At 40.0% G+C, this 21,827-nt stretch overlaps 1 protein-coding gene across 1 annotated transcript in view; it reads left to right on the top strand.

The window, feature by feature from the left end:
- Window positions 1-21,827, top strand: part of LOC139444811 (dual serine/threonine and tyrosine protein kinase-like) — a 45,116-nt gene that overhangs the window by 12,887 nt on the left and 10,402 nt on the right. Inside the window, exons 3-5 of the mRNA XM_071225775.1 lie at window positions 6,311-6,992; window positions 7,527-7,679; window positions 19,566-19,651. Coding sequence (XP_071081876.1) covers window positions 6,311-6,992; window positions 7,527-7,679; window positions 19,566-19,651 — 921 coding nt within the window. The remainder of the gene's footprint in view (window positions 1-6,310; window positions 6,993-7,526; window positions 7,680-19,565; window positions 19,652-21,827) is intronic.

Below are 21,827 nucleotides of genomic sequence, written 5' to 3'. Positions count from 1 at the left end.
CTGTCTGTACCAGCATTTTCATGTTCTGTTTATTGCTCTTATTAGCCTAATGTTATTCATTTACATTTTCTATGTGAGGTGAGAAAGTAGATCATTAGCTTGTCAGGGTCAAAAGTCAAAACCTGATTGCCACTGTCAGATTGAGTCATTTGTGTTATATAAAGATGATGACAGACCTTGACATTTCAACATAGGGGGAGACTTGTTGAGGCTTGACATTTCAACGTAGGGAAAGACTTGTTTAGGCTTGATATTTCAACATAGGGGGACTTGTTGAAGCTTGACATTTCAACATAGAGGGAGAAATGTTGAGGCTTGACATTTTAACATAGGGGGACTTGTTGAAGCTTGACATTTCAACATAGGGGGACTTGTTGAGGCTTGACATTTAAACATAGGGGGACTTGTTGAAGCTTGACATTTTAACATAGGGGTCTTTTTGAAGCTTGACATTTTAACATAGGGGGACTTGTTGAAGCTTGACATTTTAACATAGGGGTCTTTTTGAAGCTTGACATTTTAACATAGGGGGACTTGTTGAAGCTTGACATTTTAACATTGGGGGACTTGTTGAAACTTGACATTTCAACATAGGGGGACTTGTTGAGGCTTGACATTTCAACATAGGGGGACTTGTTGAAACTTGACATTTCAACATAGGGGGACTTGTTGGAACTTGACATTTCAACATAGGGGGACTTGTTGAGGCTTGACATTTCAACATTGGGGACTTGTTTAGGTTTGACATTTTAACATAGGGGGACTTGTTGAAGCTTGACATTTCAACATAGGGGGACTTGTTGAAGCTTGACATTTCAACATAGGGGACTTGTTGAGGCTTGACATTTCAACATAGGGGACTTGTTTAGGCTTGACATTTCAACATAGGGGGACTTGTTGAAGCTTGACATTTTAACATAGGGGGACTTGATGAGGTTTGACATTTTAACATAGGGGGACTTGTTGAAGCTTGACATTTTAACATAGGGGTCTTTTTGAAGCTTGACATTTTAACATAGGGGGACTTGTTGAAGCTTGACATTTTAACATAGGGGGACTTGTTGAAACTTGACATTTCAACATAGGGGGACTTGTTGAGGCTTGACATTTCAACATAGGGGGACTTGTTGAAACTTGACATTTCAACATAGGGGGACTTGTTGAAGCTTGACATTTCAACATAGGGGGACTTGTTGAGGCTTGACATTTCAACATAGGGGGACTTGTTTAGGTTTGACATTTTAACATAGGGGGACTTGTTGAAGCTTGACATTTTAACATAGGGGTCTTTTTGAAGCTTGACATTTTAACATAGGGGGACTTGTTGAAGCTTGACATTTTAACATAGGGGGACTTGTTGAAACTTGACATTTCAACATAGGGGGACTTGTTGAGGCTTGACATTTCAACATAGGGGGACTTGTTGAAACTTGACATTTCAACATAGGGGGACTTGTTGAAGCTTGACATTTCAACATAGGGGGACTTGTTGAGGCTTGACATTTCAACATAGGGGGACTTGTTTAGGTTTGACATTTTAACATAGGGGGACTTGTTGAAGCTTGACATTTCAACATAGGGGGACTTGTTGAAGCTTGACATTTCAACATAGGGGGACTTGTTGAGGCTTGACATTTCAACATAGGGGACTTGTTGAGGCTTGACATTTCAACATAGGGGGACTTGTTGAAGCTTGACATTTTAACATAGGGGGACTTGATGAGGTTTGACATTTTAACATAGGGAACTTGTTGAGGTTTGACATTTTAACATAGGGAACTTGTTGAGGTTTGACATTTTAACATAGGGAACTTGTTTAGGTTTGACATTTTAACATAGGGGGACTTGTTGAGGTTTGACATTTTAACATAGGGAACTTGTTGAGGCTTGACATTTCAACATAGGGGGAGAGATGTTGAGGCTTGACATTTTAACATAGGGGGACTTGTTGAGATTTGACATTTTAACATTGGGGGACTTGTTGAGATTTGACATTTTAACATTGGGGTAGACTTGTTGAGGCTTCAAAAAATCAGACACTTCAACATGGGGAGAGATGTGGAGGCTTGACACATGCTGCTATGCTTATTGCTATGCTTATTGTGCATCACAATCTCTAACACACTGCCTCTTCAAGTATCGTTTGCACCTAAGTATCAATGATATCATAGGTATCGGTGAATCATTACAGCTGTACTGAAAGTACACTGAAGGTGAACATGGTCAAGAGATCACCATTTTTGTGTATATTAGAGCATAATTATCTTTTTGTGACATGATCCCCTAATAAATAACAATCATGACATGGTTTGACTACAGATTTGAAGAGGACATGTTACCTGAAATGTTTAAATTGACAAGTGTTTTGTTGATGAAATTAAACCACTGAAATATACTGACAGTAGTGAGTGCCTTGGCCGTGATGAACTGTACCTAGCTAACTGTCATTCATTTCCCAATAGAGCGGAGACATACAGAACTTCTTTAGGGAAACTCCTAAAATAAAATGTCTAAAAATATGATCAAAGAGGGACGATATCATCATACGATTCAGGCTATGATTGATGCTAGTCTTTAGAGCCAGACAGATCATTTTATGTCGGGTCACCGAAATGAAGCGTTCATTCAAAGTTACAACAGAGAATGCTCTAGGTCCACTTACCAAAAGAAATAACTAAGTTACACACTGCCATGTAGACGAATCCTAGTCCTTCAGGTTCTAGCTTTACTGGGCGCAACTTCTCGTCAAATGCATGACATTGCCGTTGGTGGCATTTTATGACTTTTGTAAAAACATGGGATGTAACTCCCATGTGATGTTTTGGACAGATGATGTCATAACAAACCAACTCAGTGCGTTAGTATAGGTTGCTTAAAATAATTAAAGTTTGGTGTTTAAATGGAATGTTTGTTATTATTACTGTATCTGTCAATATAAGGATTTATTTTGGATTTGTTGACATTCTGATCAACTGATGAAGACTCTGCCACACATGAGCCAATTTACTATGAAGCACTTTTCGCATCATAGAATTTGCTGACATGAGGCTTCATCAGCTGATGTGGGGCACGGTTGGCCCAGTTGTCTAAGGCGCAGCAATTCGCTGTGCAGAGTTGCATCCCTTGGACGCGCCAGAAACCTATGATTGTGGGGTCTCAATCCCCGTTCGACCCTATTATGTTTCTAGGTTTGTCAGCACCATACCCGTGTTCATGGGTTTCACCGAAGTGGTAAACGTCTGAGACCTGCATTACTTAGGGCTTTCGCTCCCACATTAAGCTGACAAGCCATGATATAATTGGAATACTGTTAAAAGCGGTGTTAAACCCAACTCACTCACTCATCAGCTGATGAACGTCAACTTCAATCCTTATATGAACAACTACTTCCCATGCTTAGTTGGTAATTGTTCCAACTGACTGACTCATGACATGGAGGCCTTTGAGTCAGCATGACCCGCCAATGTTTGAGTCACCATGACCCGCCAATGTTTGAGTCACCATGACCCGCCAATGTTTGAGCCACCATGACCCGCCAATGTTTGAGTCACCATGACCCGCCAATGTTTGAGTCACCATGACCCGCCAATGTTTGAGTCACCATGACCCGCCAATGTTTGAGCCACCATGACCCGCCAATGTTTGAGCCACCATGACCCGCCAATGTTTGAGTCACCATGACCCGCCAATGTTTGAGTCACCATGACCCGCCAATGTTTGAGTCACGGGACAGAATTATTATTATTGACTATCACATGAGTCATGCTACCTGATGATGCTTGACAGTGCAGACGGGCATTCATCACATATTGATGCAATGGCAGTTTGCATAATGAAGCATTGTTCTCAATAGACGTTACTAGCTGGTTATATGTGGAAGTTGTTTGAACACGATTTCCATCACGTGTGAGCCTCGTAAAATAAAATAAGTTTAGTTTATATTATCAATGATTATAGTGTCTTTTGATATACAGGGTCCCATGACATTCTGAGAATCAAGATTTGCCAACTAGTTTAGGCTTGCATTGGCTATTTTGGATATTATGTATTCCAGATTTTGTGGGAGAGTGTATTTGAACCCTGTAGGGGGATGGGTGTTTGTTTAATGAAAATAAGCAATAAGAAGATGTTACTTATTTACACTGAATTAATGTTAGACATGTGCATCAACAAGGATAATTCTAGGATGGAGCCTTGTGCTTCTATAATGATAGCCCCTAAATTTGAAAAAAAGCCCAGATTTTCAAATATGTTTGGGCATTTTAACATTGTACTGTATGGGCGTACCTCTGGAATATTTAAAATTTGCACATATAGGTCCCATGTCAGAAAATTGCTAGAGTGTACCCTGTATCAATGTTTCAAAACTTAAGGCTGAGAAGTGATATCGTAGTTTTTAGATTTTTATGTATGGATTACTTTCTAGTTTATTCCAGTATGTCATGATGAAGGAAATTTTGCTGGCAACTGCCACTTGTCAATAGGGAGATAGATGTTGAGATTGTTGTCATGGTGATGCTGATAGTCGCTGAATAAGGCCTGATGTCACATCCAGAGATTGTATATCTGGGGTCTGTTTGTGCAGATTATAACATTCAAGCTACATTAGAAGTGGAACTAGTGCATATCAATGTTTGATGTTGTGGTACCAGGGTTCTCATTGTGTGGTGTGCTATTGTCCCTGATGATGTGATAATGTTTTGATTGCTTTGAGTTGGAATCTATTTTTTGGATTGTACAAAGCAGATCTTTTATCATTTCAGCTATGTCATTATGATCATGTATCTAAATGCAAAATATACAAAAATATTAATATTCTTATTACAAAATATACAAAAATATTATTTTCACAGATATATGAAGACATATATAATGTCTCTGTGTGAATATAAAATTTCATGAGAACCTATTCATGTTATTGTAGTACTGATTATACATGGTTATTAATGTATGGATCATTATCCATGGACTTGTCTGCCAAGGGGAGATCTTACATTGAGTGGACTATAATACCAGGTTTCAGAATTCCCAATCTCATTAAAATCAGATCTTAGTTCTCGCTACCGCTAAATAAAGATCTGAGAACACCCCATTCTGGGTCACGTCAGACTGACCTTGCATGAACTTGGACTGACCAATGGAATGACTGATAAGAAGTCGACATTAGCCAATAAAAAGGCAGCTTTCTCGTGCTTTACAGCACTAATTCAAATTGGCGACCTCACTTCGAAACATATTTTGACAAAATCTTGATTAAAAATTTGAAACCTGAACAAAAGAACATTCTGGAATGGCTAATAGATGGTCTAGATTGTATTGATTCAGTTGTTAAACCCGTAACTATCGTTTGGAATACCCTGCGTTAAAGTTTTCGAGGTTGCACGATTAGAAATCACATTCTGACTGTCACTTTCATGATCTGGTAAGCGACGCTCTGAACGGTCGGATGATAGGTCATTCTGACGTTACCCCTAATGGCATGTCATCAGATCTTTGTTTAGCGGTAGTGGGAACTAAGATCTGATTTTAAGTTAACGAGACTGCAAAATTTCATTTAAATGCCAGTTGTATAGTTAAAATCATAATGGCTAAAGTAAAATACAGTGGAATCTGTCCAAATCAGACGAAATCATCGAAAATCGGACTTTTCCCTTAGTCTACTCAGTTCCTTAATAAATTATCATTACACAAAATGACTTACAACTCCCTCTTTCCGACTTTTTACACTTCGGACTAACATTATGGTCCCAACAGCCAATTTACTTTTTTTAACGCCGCTTTTAACAGTAATCCAGTTATATCATGGCGTGTCAGCTTAGTGTGGGAGGAAAGCCCGAAGTGATGCAGGTCTGAGACATTTACCACTTCAGTGAAACTCATGAGCACGGGTATGGTGCTGACAAACCTAGAAACATAATCAGGGTGAACTGGGGTTTGAACCCACAATCATAGGTTTCTGGCACGTCCAAGGGATGGAACTGTGCACAGCGAATCGCGGCTCCTTAGATGACTGGGCCACACATGCCCCCCCAAAATACAAGAGGTATGAAGAGGTATACCTCATGACACATTTAACCCTGTGGTTTTACACTTTTCTTTGCAGAACTGTGCCCTTTGATACCAGGAACCCCATATTGTTAGCATGGTTAGGGCCAAATCATTGTTTATGTGTACGTTTTGAAATGATAGGTTTTGTATGTAAACTTTTTCAGATGAACAGCATAGTCTATCTGCATATGCTTTTTGTCTCTTTCTGGTTATCAAGTTATGTATGATTATTTAAATGTTGAAATCTCTTCTGCTCTTTCAGGATATAAATGAGCTGAGTGAACTCGGTAAGGTCACAAATTTTCGTCCTGTGTTCTTTGTACGAGTTCCTCCCCCTGGGTCAAGGACAGTTGATACGGACCCACCAGATGGTGCCCCAGGATCACCGACCCATCAAATAAAACTGTCTTCCTCATGTGACCTTCCAACAAGTCCTACAACATGGTCTGGAAACAAAGACTTGTTATCCCAGGGTTTCAAACATGTGTCGTTTGTGTCGTCAAATTTGGCATACCAGCAACTATGTAAGCTTGGCTACCTTAGTGATATAGTTGCAGGAAAGACGCCAGTTAGAAAATCCTTAACACGAGACTACTATGAAGGTGAAAGTGATTACATAGAACGATTTCAAGAGATTCACCAAAAGTTTGCACTATTTACAAGAAGGACGCTACAGAGCTATCTGATCAATGCATCTTCCGTGTTGAACCAGTCTCACACCAGGTGCCTCAACATGTTTATCATGTCTGCGTTTGACATGGCCCGCGACATGCTCATCACGCCCAAGAAGCTGGACTTTGCCAAGGAGAAGGAAGAGGAGCTGTACAAGTCCCTCCTCAAAATGGCTGTGTCAAAACTGGATGAGATCAAATCTCTGATATCGGAAACTATTTCAAACATGAAAGACCAGCTTGTTCAAGAAGCTGGGGAATATGACTTTCTAGGTGAGATTGATTGGTTTGATGACAGTGCAAGGAGGGATTGGTTGGTTAGATGACAATGCAAGAGGGGGTTGGTTGGTTAGATGACAGTGCAAGAGGGGGTTGGTTGGTTAGATGACAATGCAAGAGGGGATTGGTTGGTTAGATGACAATGCAAGAAGGGATTGGTTGGTTAGATGACAATGCAATAGGGGGTTGGTTGGTTAGATGACAGTGCAAGAGGGGATTGGTTGGTTAGATGACAATGCAATAGGGGATTGGTTGGTTAGATGACAGTACAAGAAGGGATTGGTTGGTTAGATGACAATGTAAGAGGTGTTTGTTTGGTTTCAGTGGGAACCAGTTGGCTGATTTCACTGCAAGAAAATTGATTGGTTGGCTTGTACAAGTGCTTTTCCTTTTTGAAACTGGCTTCGTATTTCAAATTAAATATTGGATGCTCCCTTTGCGTATATCAGATATAGATACACATGCACTTAAAATCTGTTTATTTTGAACTATCAAGAATTATGTGTAAACCAAAATTGTGTATTGCAGGCGTTGACATTGATGACGATGGTCAGATTCAGACCAGCAAGAGCCTGAAGGTGTGTACAGGTCAGATCCAGGAACTGGTCCTCAGTCGACTGAATCATGCAGTGGCCGGCAAGCTCATCAGCTCCATCGACATCCTCCGCGACTCCTACACAGGTGTGTTTGAGATTTTGTTCTTATTGTACAATAAACATCCCAGAGCATCTGTTTGGGACGTTGTGACACTTGATTGGGACATAGTGACAGTTGATTGGGACATTGGGCCAGTTGATTGGTGCATTGGGCCAGTTGATTGGGACATTGGAACAGTTGATTGGGACATTGGAACAGTTGATTGGGACAAAGTGACAGTTGATTGGAACATTGGAACAGTTGATTGGGACATTAGGCCAGTTGATTAGGACATTGGAACAGTTGATTGGGACATAGTGACAGTTGATTGGGACATTAAGACAGTTGGTTAGGACATTGGGGTAAGTTGATTGGAAAATTGTGACACCTGATCATCTACATGCTCTGACACCTGATTTTGGCATTCTTCTAGTTGACTGAGACAGCAGACTCGTCAAGATCCAGGGTAGAATAGGTTTCCAGCAACCCATGCTTGCCGTAAAAGGCGACCATGCTTGTCGTAAGAGGCGACTAACGGGATTGGGTGGTCAGGCTTGCTGACTTGTTGATGCATGTCATCGATTCCAGTTGCGTGGATCGATGCTCATGAGATTAATCATTGGATTTTCTGGTCCAGACTTGATTATTTACTCACCGCCATCATATAGCTGGAATATTGCTTGGTGCGGCTTTAAACAAGAAACCAACGAACCAACTGAGACAGCCTATGCGGAGGAAGTTATAACTCAGTGCTGGTTTCATATATAGCACACATATTTAATCATATGAAACTGTTCCTGACATAGTTGAAATTGATGGGATATTCCCACAAAGGATGCCCAGCATGGAAGGGGGCGTGACATGACACAGAATTTGTGAAATAGTTTAGGTATAAGCTTATCAGCCTTATCTTTGAATGAGAGTAAGTCAAGGATAAGAATTAGCACTAACCCACTAGCCCGAGCCATTTTCACTAACGTTAAGGGCATCCTTATGGCTGATTACATTTTTAAGATTTTGGGGATGTTTCCACATGTTGACTTTCTCGGATAAGTTCTATCCCTTGTTACACATGTATGAAGGGTGTTTCCCTATTGCTGTTATGTGTGCCAGTAATGGTTAAGCCTCGATCACTGCTGGGTGCCTGGCCTTGATTGTGTGAGTGCTCCACTTGAATGATCAGCAGTAAGCCGTAGGCCTCCCTCGTGACCTAAGTAGAAGTGACAGGTGTGAGTGAACTTGATATGTCAGTTTGACTGTACATTGAACCCTGACCTTCACCTCCAACTCAACCCACCCCAACTAGCCATACCTGGTTCTCCCCTTAGCACACACCAACCACTCTACACATGACCTCTTACATAAGCCGCTGAATACTATCGATCGGTTGACTGGCATTTGATACAGGATACTTACAAAATTGATGTCAGTATGTCATTTGTTCACTGTATCATTATTTGACATGGAGGATGCAACAGATAAACTCTTAATTCAGAGATGTTTACAAAAAAGATTTGGTCAAATGCTTTGCATTATGTGAGTCAGTCTATGGACCTGTGAAGATCTGGGGTAGAATAGGTCTTCAGCAACCCATGCTTGCCATAAAAGGCAACTATGCTTGTTGTAAGAGGCGACTAACAGGATCGGGTAGTCAGACTCGCTGACTTGGTTGATGCATGTCATCAATCCCAGTTACGTGAATCGATGCTCGTGGTATCAATCACTGAATTATCTGGTCCAGACTCGATTATTTACAGACCACATATAGCTTGAACAAACGAACAAATCACCTTCACCGAGCATGCCAACACTGTATTGCTATGTATTTGTATCCTATTTGCCTGGATCAATGCTCAGGATGTCAATCGATGGATTTTCTTGTCCAGACTCAATTATTTACATTTTACAGACGCCATCATATAGCTGGAATATTGCTGAGTGCGGGGTTAAACAGCATACAAAGAAGTTGGTTGGTTGGTTGGTTGTTTTACACCGCACTCAGCAATATTCCAGCTATATGATGGCGGTCTGTAAATAATCGAATCCAGTGATTGATATCATGAGCATCGATCCACGCAATTGGGATCGATGACATGCATCATCCAAGTCAGCGAGCCTGACCACCCAATCACGTTAGTCGCCTTTTACAACAAGCATAGTCGCCTTTTACAGCAAACATGGGTTGCTGAAGACCTATTCTACCCCCGATCTTCACGGGTCTCATACAAAGAAGAAAGAAAGAGTCAGCCTATGTCTGGTTTTCCCAAGACTCAGCTTTGTGGTTGAGCATGCCTGTATATTATGGAATATTCATCAGTCATTCTTACATCTACAACATGTTGCATCTGGATTAGTTTTGGGGGAATCGTGATCATTGTCAAATTGTAGTACATATGCATGATGGCTATTGTTTTCACATAAATGTACTGGTAAACGAATATTAAGGTTGTAAACCAGATAAATGTTGTGCTGTCTTACGAAAACTATTTCACATTATTGTTAAAAAAATAGTAGAAAAGAAATCACATCAGTATAAATTCGTAGAAATCACGTGAACCTGATAAAATGTTACATTCAATCTGGGCAGTAGCACTTGGGGAATTTTCTGCCATGGAAACACCAGAGTAAGCCCTGCTTACCCCTGTTAGTCCTGCACCATGGCTGTTGAATATACGTGTTTTATGAAATCAAAACCAATCTAGATTTGAATAAACATGATAAAAGCAAGTCTAACACGTTCCTCAGCATCAGAAAGAAAGATTTGTTTCCAATTTTAGAGGAGAGAAATGTATTGTGTAACTAAATATTTCATAGACCCTGTGTTGTTGTGTAACTAAATATTTCATAGACCCTGTGTTAGTTTACAGTACATGTGTGTAGCCTTGCTGGTTAGTTAACAGGGTCATCTGTAGGTGACCGGGTCGCTGGACCACCAACTCAGCACAGCAGGATTTAAGATTTACACACCATGACAACATGCCTTGAGAGTTCAGACAGTCGCTGGCCTACATTTTTCAACAAGGCTATTTCACCAGAACAGTGACTTTACTGTACTGGTCCTCCCTGTTGAGAACTTATGAATTATTGTTTCCCCTGACATGACAACATAACAGTCGCTGGCCTCCATATTGCACCAGCATGGTGTCTTTACTGCACTGGTCCTTCCTGTTGGGGTCTTGTGACCCCTGCTATCCAATAATTCAAAGAGAGGGCAGTAAAACCCTCAGACCCCCTTAAACTCCTTCACAGTGTGATGATCATTGTCATTGGAACAATAAAATCAATTGCTTATTCGACCATGAATTTTAAATTTACTTGATTCTGATTGGTCAATCAGAGGCTATTAAATGACAATAAACCCCCTCTGATTGAAACAGCAGGTTTGATGTCCACATCAGCGCGGAAGCTAATATTCATAGAATAGTACTATGTTAAGTCATTGTCGGTAGGCATATTTAAATAATTATATCTACAATTACAGGTTACAAAATGCACAGATGCGGTTACTACAATGTTCAAAGGATGTGTGGCAATACTTGTCGTGCAAAAAACATGATAGCAATCTACTAAGGGAATGTATTTACATTTTGGAAACAACAGAGAGCTTGGAATTTTGGCGCTTTTCTATATACGACTGTAACGTCATATCTTTTGCGTCACTATGAGCGATATGACGTCATAATGGTAACGTGCAATGTAGAGCGAAAGCCTTTTACAAAGCTTGCTTTGTTTTCTTTAAGGATGCCCACCTCATGCTAGTTCACCAAGTTACCGTGCTTATATGCTTTCAATGCCTGTCATATGTTCGAGTGGAGTATTACGGTGTAAACAAACAGCTTGAGAAAATACTGAGCTATATTTTGTTATAATTCTGATGGAGAACCCACTCAAAACACTGGACTCAACCCATGCCACTTCACTCAATATATTTGTTAACACCTAAGAGTTCGCATTTTATTTAGTCATGGTAGAATGGAGATAAACATATTGTGTTTTCAGTGTAGAGCTAGGTTACCTGTAGATCTAACCACGCGTTCAGTTCCAAATTCAATTTAGGGCGGTTAAATCTACAAGTAACCTAGCCCTACATTGAAAACACAATATGTTTATCTCCTAATTAATATATATTTCCTTTCATTACATAAGTGGGGCGGTGGGGTAGCCTAGTGGTTAAAGCGTTCGCTCGTCACGCCGAAGACCCGGGTTCGATTCCCGACATGGGTACAATGTGTGAAGCCCATTTCTGGTGTCCCCCGCCGTGATATTCCTGGAATATTGCTAAAAGGGGCGTTAAATCATACTCACTCACTCACTCACTCACTCACTCACTCACTCACTCACTCACTCACTCACTCATTACATAAATATCGGGAATGCAGTGTATTACATTTTATATATACTCACCGCCAAATGAAACGTGGTTCACATTTCTTTTGGCGTTGAGTATATATCTCTCCTCAATTCTCGACAGTATCTATACATATTAATTACATTTAGCCCAATGATGACAGATGAAGATCACTTACTGTGGTATCAGATCAAGATTACTTTTCACGGTATCAAGTTCTTCCATATGAATTGTACATATTGACTGCTAGGAGCTACGTTACTCTTGTCATGTTTATAATTATAGCGTCGAATTGCAGCCATATTGCAACTTCCAGATGACTAAAATGCAATCAGAACTTCAGACCGGTGGGATAGCCTAATGTTTAAATAAAAGTGACAAAACCCTTTTTATATTCATAAGAAATCTCTGCCAAAAGTAGAGTCGTTTGTATAATTCTGACGATACCATGAGCATTTGTTTAGGAACCAATTTCACTTAGTGATGATACCAGGTGTTTCTGAAAAGGTGAGCGTATCCCCTGCCCCATCAGTGGCACCCTTCACAAACACATGCAAAGACAAGTCAATTATTTACCCAAAAATAGAGAACATCATCAGATATCATATTTGTCACTGATATGTGCCTTATGTGTACCATAAAACAAGAATTTGCTCAACACCTGTCCTGTGTTCAATTCCCCACATGGGTATACTATATATACTATACACACAAAAATTATGGGAACACCCCTAAATTTCATAGCCATGTATAAAACTTAACGTGGCTTGGTCATTAATTAACTTCAGTAAATGCAACTTTTTATGTGCACTGAGGGTACTTTAAATGATGTGTTGAGTCATGCATTTTTGCAAGTGCTTCATTTTTTGAAGAATTTGGTCAAATTGATTAAATGCCAAAACAGTAAAAAACTTTGGTGCAGAAAGACTCCCTCGCCATGTCAGATTAAAGCGCCAAAACACAACAACCTAGTGCATGTGAAAGTCAGAATTCCCATGCAGTTGGTGCCAACTTTTCTTTAAAAAGAAGCTTCAGACACTGTGAAGTTACACATTTCCTTAAACATGCCCCAGCGAAGACCATTAAGCATTCAGGACAGGAGTAGGGCCATAGCGTGGCTACAAGATGGTGCATCCATAAGGAATGTTGCCTGTCGTCTTCAAGTGTCACCGTCTGTCATTCACAGACTGAGGGAACGGTTCCAGACAACAGGGAGAGTGCAGGACAGACCGTGTTCTGGTAGACCCAGAGTAACATCTAGGGCAGTGACCGATACATTGTGCTGCAAGCCCTTCGAAACCGGTTCACAACAGCCAGTGCTTTGAGACTGCAACTCCGAAAAGCAACACCCACTAACGTAAGCGTATCGACCATCAGGAACCGCCTCAGAGCTGCTCATTTAAGGTCACGTTGTCCAGCTGTACGTCCTCATCTTCGTCCTCATCACCGAGCTGCAAGACTTGCCTGGGCCAGGGCACATTTGAGATGGGATTATCAATAATGGTCCAGAGTTCTCTTCACTAACGAGTCCCTTTTCTGTCTTGAGCATAATGATGGAAGGGTAAGGGTTATGAGACGTCCTTGAGAACGTTATGATGATGCCATTGTACGAGAAAGAAACAGGTTTGGCAGTGGCTCTGTGATGGTATGGGGAGGCTTCAGTTTGCATCACCAAACACCTCTCTATCTTGTTCAAGGCAATTTGAATGGAGTGCAGTATCGTGACGAGATTTTGCGCCCTCTTGTCCTACCACAGTTGAACAACATTGGTCCAGGAGCAATCCTGCAAGACGCTATTCTGTTAGTCACACGCTCAACACGCTCGTCTAACGTTGACAAATCGTTCGTCGCGCGCCAGTGGCACATTAGCACACGCTTATGGTTTTCAGGGGTATCTTACTTGGTCGCTGTTACACGCTTCTCGTGCGTTAGACACAAGTTAATCACACGCCAGATGTATCATCCTCATTCTAGAACACTCAAAAATTGAACGATTGAAATGTTCAGAGAACGTTGACCAGAACGTCATGGTGTGACGGCCCCTTTAAGAGTGACATGAATACCTGCACTCTGTTTGTGTATATTTAATGCTTATACACCTGAAGATATCACTTGTTGTTGGTGCCCCTACACTATGACACAGCAGGAATATTGCTAAAGCTACATAAAACTCATTCACTTGTTCATTCCACGTTCCTCTGCCAGGATCTACCGGTCATGGTTCAAAACCTGGCAAAACGAAATGGAGCAAGTTTCACATTGTTTACTTTGTCATCACGTTACCCACGATTGTGGATTTCACTAAACGTGACCCAGGTTCCTGTGACTTTACCTCCCACATGAAGTAGATGTCATGATTGCTAGATTCTGTGCACTGCGTTACACTCAACTCACACTCACTGAAGTCGAATAGGTCTTCAGCACCCCGATTCCCGACATGGGTACAATGTGTGAAGCCCATTTCTGGTGTCCCCCGCCGTGATATTGCTGGAATATTGCTAAAAGCGGCGTAAAACCATACTCACTCACTCACTCACTCTTCAGCACCCCAAGCTTGCTGTCAAAGGCGACTATGCTTGTTGTAAGCATCTTCCCGAGGCAAGAGAGTAAACTGACTATACAAGTCCCGTTTCCACCCTTGCCGAACTAGGCTGGTATTATGGAGTTACATTTTGGCTGGACTACCGTGTCTATGCATAGTCCAGTCAAAATCGCTCACCAAATTTGAAATCTGGTTCGTAAACTGTCGTGCAGATTTCGGTCGATTGCAGGATTTGCAAAGCATGTACACCGCCAACTCGTTGTTAGCAGATATTTTCCAAATCTTTTCATGTTTTTAATCAAGGTGCTCACATGATTTGATGCATTTCGCGATGTAAGACCCGTTTTATCACGATATAGAACTTGATTATCGATCAAATCGTCCTGACTGGGCGCCACCACTTTGTGTAAAGCAAACGCAAGTGATACGAGAGGTGGAATCTGATTGGTCCATAGGAGACGTTTAGAAGGGACATAACTGGTAATAGCCACTGGTGGCGCTACGATCGAGCCCAGGAATTCCAGCCCTAGTTCGGCAAGGGTGGAAACTGGACTTTTTAAGTAAGTTAACTCTCTTGCCTCGGGAAGATGGTTGTAAGAGCTGACTAACGGGATCGGGTGGTCAGGCTCGCTGACTTGGTTGATGCATGTCATCGTATCCCAATTGCATGTATCAATGCTCATGGTTTCAATCACTGGATTATCGTGGCCAGATTCGATTACATTGTATTTACAGACCGCATATACCATATTCGACGTAATAAGCTCCCAGGGCGCTCTCAAAATTAGAAATATGGGCTCTTATTAGAATATTATTTTGGTGAAAAAAACAGAGTTAAAGGATGTATTACGTGGTTTATGCTGACAGCCTGACATGTTTATATACAGCAGATCTATTTTTCCAGAATTTGCCCATAATTAAGGGTGCATATAACACACGAGTGCGTAATATATGCAAATAAATAAGTCTTGTGTACATTGATCAATCAGAAGGGGTGCTAATTGGGATTGTTCACTAGCCAATATATTAGCATATAAGAGCGGGGCGCTTATTACGTCAAATACGGTAGCTGGAATATTGCTGAGTGCAGCGTTAAACAACAAACAAATCACACTCACAGAGCATTGCTATATTTCGTCACTACCCCATGTTATGCTGTAATGAGTTTGCATTTCTTCAGTTGGATGTTTGTTCTCTGCTTAACAGTCTTTTCTTGTAGGGACTGGCTGTGTCCGTCTCTATAAGTAGTAGGGCTTGGACGGGTAACTCGGGTACCCGGGTCTGGTGGGTACTGAGTAGGACCCGGGTACCCACAGGACTACCCGGACCTGTTTTACTGACTAAAATTATCTAGAACTCAGTGGTTACACTTCAAGTCACTAATGTTCGCATTTCTTTCTGACTTATGCACCCATTCCTTCTGATTTTTTATACGGTTGAATAGAAATATAACTTAATTCAGCTTCAGTGTATGAATGACCAGATTGTTTAATACATGTATCTAAATACGTTTTGCCATGGCTTTGCTAAAAATGTTCCCAATCGGACACGAGATATCTTCTGAGACCTACAGTGTGTACCCGGGTAGGGTCAGGTAAAAAGTGGGTGGGTACCCGGGTAGTATATTTGGACTCGTCCCAGCCCTAATAAGTAGCATATTCAATTTGTATAAAACTGAATTATTTATCCTCTGCACATCCAAAAAGGATTCAAACATAATTTCTGACCATAATACATTAGGTAACAGTACAGTATCAGTGGAAAGTCCATGCACATACATTTAGCATGGCTGAGTGTGTGCAGAACGAATCCTCAAATTCCAAATACATTTTTGAGATCCTTAGGGTATTACCGCTTTGACTACATACTAGAAACTAGTAATTTGACCTATTTCAAGACAATTTGTTGTAGCCCCAGCTGTCCTGAGGACAATACTCAGAATCTGGCTGTTTATGTATCCTTCATTGAATCAATAAAGCTTTGGCATTGATATGAGTGGCACTGACACCTTGAGTCTCCAGTTACATGTTGCTGGAAGATTAAAGATTTAAGTAGCAATCCTATACCAGTCAATTTATCTTAAGTCCTAATTACCTAAGTCAGTTAAACCTCCAATATCTGTAATGTCAAAGTAAATTTGCCTGTAAACAGCCATACCAGTGATTTTGACCCCCAAAATGTATATAGGTCAATGACTTGGACCCAAGTAATGTCACAAGGCAATGAAGTCAGTAAGTCAAATCAAGAAAAATGCTGGACGAACCACAACAACAAGTCAAAGCAAAAGCATTTGTGATCAAATTAAATTATTTGATCTGGGCATGAGCGATAAGAAATTCACTTGACTAAGTCACCATAGCTCCTGACAGTGTTTCCCTATGATACAGGGGCGGTCGGGTAGCCTAGTGGTTAAAGCGTTCGCTCGTCACGCCGAAGACCCGGGTTCGATTCCCGAAATGGGTACAATGTGTGAAGCCCATTTCTGGTGGCCCCCGCCGTGATATTGCTGGAATATTGCTAAAAACGGCGTAAAACCATACTCACTCACTCACTCACCCTATGATACAGAAAGTATGATGCAAAGACACGCATTGCTCAGAATTTCAATTACAATTTTCGATGGCTATGCATTGTTTTGTTATATCGATACTGTAAGTAGGAGTAATTCTTACTGTGTAAGTTTTAATTACGAAGTTATGATTTGTGTGACACCTTCTGGCATATGGTGGCATTTCTATTGGTCAAAAGTCTGACTAGAACAAACCATCTGTCAAATTGAAATTTTATCGGTCAGTGGCCGGTAACCAGTGTCCATTTGAAACTCTGCATACCAAACTGTGTGCTCTTCTATGTAACCCATGTATCTGTACTCTTGCTGGAAATAAAAACCATGTGGAAAGAAATAGCGAATAGTTGCTGGGAAATGATTGTTAACTTCTAGGGATAGATGATCCTGCATCCTGTGTGTGGAACCTTAAGTACTCACGGAAATGAAAAAACCCTGTTTTTTCGACCTCAAATCTTAAATAAATGCAGTCAATATACAAAATATGTAAATATTCAAACAACTTAATTAGTACTAATTGGGCCGTGGCACAAATACAGCGTATCAAATGTTTTTATGCCTTTTTACACGTAAAAGTGTGTAAAAATGTGAATAAAACAGACTATTGTGAAACAGGGCATAACCAGGTGTAAGTAGATCAAGGTGACCTATGACACCTTGACGACAGGTGAGAACAGGTGCATAATGCCTATAGTCTGTTTCTGCTATGTCAATTTGGACTTAGTTTTATTTTTGAATGTTGAAAGTGCCGACAAATTACCTCCTGTAAAGTACATTTTGTATTGTTCACTGAGATCAAACTAGCAAATCCAGACTAGTACTTGTCCAGTTGTTTTGTTATTTCGTATTTACAGCTACGTAACACTTTGTGTCGATTTTTAAATTGAGAAAAACAGTTTTTGTTCATTTCCGTGAGTACTTTAGAACTGGGATGTTTGATGGCAGTCAGTGCAACACCACTTTGTTTTTGTACTAAGTCAAGTCTTGTCTCATGTGTAGCTGTCTCGCATTGACCGTGTACCTAACTAACAGAGACGATGTCTTAGTGTCTCGTGCAGAACTACCGTATTCGACGTAATAAGCGCCCCGCTCTAATAAGCGCCCATGGCGATATTTTCTAATATATTGGCTAGTGAAAATCCCAATTAGCACCCCTTCCGATTGATCAATGTACACATGACTTATTTATTCGTGTATAATACGTATGTTATATGCATTCTTAATTATGGGAAATTAAATTCTGGAAAAAATATATATCTGTCGTATATAAACATTTCAGGCTGTCAGCATAAACTTCGAAATTTACGATCTTTCAACTCTGTTGTTTTTAACCAAAATAATATTCTAATAAGAGCCCCCTATTTCTAATTTTGAGAGCGCCCTGGGCGCTTATTATGTCGAATACGGTAACTGCAATGTTTAGGCCTAGACAAGATGAACATTTAGGCTCAGAAATAAAGTTATCGTATTAAAAACTTGTAATTTTGTAAATTGCCAAGCCATAGAAAATATAAACACATGTTTGATGGTGGCTAGAAATGAAACAAACGAGATGGTGGGATTTGATGTGGGTGCCACAGTTGTGTTTTAGACCTCAAATTTTCAGTCTTTCAGCGACTGTTTCGGTCTAGAAAAGTTTTCATGACATTTGTAATTTTTGTGTCAGTTCCATTTGAAGTGTATTCTTTTTATTGCCCAGGAGTTCATCTTCTAAATAAGAAGCCAAATCCTTCTAGACATGAATTTGTTTTTATAATATGTTCTCATGGCTCTGGGAGACTAGACCTAGACCTAAACTGAGAAGGGGCTTTACATCGTGGATCATAGTCACACCCAGATGCTATTTTTGAATGAATGAGGCAATTGATAAGAGAGGCAAATAAACCTATTTCTAACCAGAGTCTAAGCAACATCTTTTCACATGGTCAACTATTGTCTTCATGTCATTTCCTTGTGGTCAACTTCTCCATGTTTTGTGTGAAGTGTAGATTGAATATAGTGAGATGTACATCGATGTTTGACCTGGCTGTCTGGGTCTGACCTTGATGATGTGGATTATTATGCATGCTGTCAACCACTTGCTCATACTAGACTTATCCAATGTACGGAAGCCTTTTAAGGCCATTTTTTTCCCAATGCTATCTTGAAATTTCAAGATACTAAGTTGAAATTTCAAGAAACTAAGTTGAAATTTCAAGATACAGAAGTTGATACTATCTTGAAATTTCAACTTAATATCTTGAAATTTCACCTTCTGTATCTTAAAATTTCAAGATAGTATCTTGAAATTTTAACTTAGTATCTTGAAATTTCAACTTTTGTATCTTGAAATTTCAAGACAGAATCCAAATTTTGTTGTTGTAAAAATGGCCCTAAAAGGCTTCCGTACCAATGTGATTATTTAGTTTTTGTGTCACAACCATAATTTCTGACTGCATAGTAAGACACTACTGATCCATGGACTCACATTTGCAGGGACGCTGACTCGGTGTTTAGAGAGCTTGGAGTGCTTGGACAGGGACAACCCTGAGGGAGCCAAAACAACAGATGCTCTCAAACAGGTACTTGTTCTTCCTTCTTTTGTGTTATGTAGGGGTGTGTACTGATGCTCAAAACATTATCTGGATGACTGCAATCAATGTAAAGATCGTGATGATTGGGATATATTACCAATGACAAATGTCTCTACAAGATACCGAAATACAGCAGCACCAGGGATTCAGCTAGGATTCCAAACAAAGTGCCCTTGGCAGGCAAATTGGGAAAAGTACTGTGATATTTTCAAAATTAGATTTTTTGAATATTCTTTTTTCATAAAATCTGAGGAATTGGGAATCTTGTAATTGAGTTTGGAAATTTGTACTGTCATTGGGACCGAATTGTGGCTGAATTGTGGCCTCTGAGCAGGTCTAGATAAATCGCTGAGTACATGCAGCTGTGTCCACCCGATATACTGTCAGTATTGTAAGTTGCTATGTCCACCAGATATACTGTCAGTATTGTAAGTAGCTGTGTCCACAGATATACTGTCAGTTTTGTAAGTAGCTATGTCCACCAGATATACTATCAGTATTGTAAGTAGCTATGTCCACAGATAACTATCAGTATTGTAAGTAGCTATGTCCACCAGATATATACTGTCAGTATTGTAAGTAGCTATGCCCACAGATATACTGTCAGTATTGTAAGTAGCTGTGTCCACCAGATATACTGTCAGTATTGTAAGTAGCTGTGTCCAACAGATATACTGTCAGTATTGTAAGTTGCTATGTCCACCAGATATACTGTCAGTATTGTAAGTAGCTATGTCCACAGATATACTGTCAGTATTGTAAGTAGCTATGTTCACCAGATATACTGTCAGTATTGTAAGTAGCTATGTCCACAGATATACTGTCAGTAGTGTAAGTAGCTATGTCCACCAGATATATACTGTTAGTATTGTAAGTAGCTATGCCCACAGATATACTGTCAGTATTGTAAGTAGCTGTGTCCACCAGATATACTGTCAGTATTGTAAGTTGCTATGTCCACCAGATATACTGTCAGTATAGTAAGTAGCTATGTCCACAGATAACTATCAGTATTGTAAGTAGCTATGTCCACAGATATACTGTCAGTTTTGTAAGTTGCTATGTCCACCAGATATACTGTCAGTATTGTAAGTAGCTATGTCCACCAGATATACTGTCAGTATTGTAAGTAGCTATGTCCACCAGATATACTGTCAGTATTGTAAGTAGCTATGTTCACCAGATATACTGTCAGTATAGTAAGTAGCTATGTCCACAGATATACTGTCAGTAGTGTAAGTAGCTATGTCCACCAGATATATACTGTTAGTATTGTAAGTAGCTATGCCCACAGATATACTGTTAGTATTGTAAGTAGCTATGCCCACAGATATACTGTCAGTATTGTAAGTAGCTGTGTCCACCAGATATACTGTCAGTATTGTAAGTTGCTATGTCCACCAGATATACTGTCAGTATAGTAAGTAGCTATGTCCACAGATAACTATCAGTATTGTAAGTAGCTATGTCCACAGATATACTGTCAGTTTTGTAAGTTGCTATGTCCACCAGATATACTGTCAGTATTGTAAGTAGCTATGTCCACCAGATATACTGTCAGTATTGTAAGTAGCTATGTCCACCAGATATACTGTCAGTATTGTAAGTAGCTATGTCCACCAGATATACTGCCAGTATTGTAAGTAGCTGTGTCCACAGATATACTGTCAGTATTGTAAGTAGCTATGTCCACCAGATATACTGTCAGTATTGTAAGTAGCTATGTCCACCAGATATACTGTCAGTATTGTAAGTATCTATGTCCACCAGATATACTGTCAGTATTGTAAGTAGCTATGTCCACCAGATATAATGTCAGTATTGTAAGTAGCTATGTCCACCAGAGATACTGTCAGTATTGTAAGTAGCTATGTCCAACAGATATACTGTCAGTATTGTAAGTAGCTATGTCCACCAGATATACTGTCAGTATTGTAAGTAGCTATGTCCACCAGATATACTGTCATTATTGTAAGTTGCTATATCCAACAGATATACTGTCAGTATTGTAAGTAGCTATGGCCACCAGATATACTGTTAGTATTGTAAGTAGCTATGTCCACCAGATATACTGTTAGTATTGTAAGTAGCTATGTCCACCAGATATACTGTCAGTATTGTAAGTAGCTATGTCCACCAGATATACTGTCATTATTGTAAGTAG

Source organism: Haliotis cracherodii, unplaced genomic scaffold (assembly GCF_022045235.1).
Source record: "Haliotis cracherodii isolate W230 unplaced genomic scaffold, xgHalCrac1.p SCAF_6, whole genome shotgun sequence".
Classification (NCBI taxonomy): domain Eukaryota; kingdom Metazoa; phylum Mollusca; class Gastropoda; order Lepetellida; family Haliotidae; genus Haliotis; species Haliotis cracherodii.
Note: the sequence above shows the minus strand (reverse complement) of the source record. Positions and strands in the feature narration are given on the sequence as shown.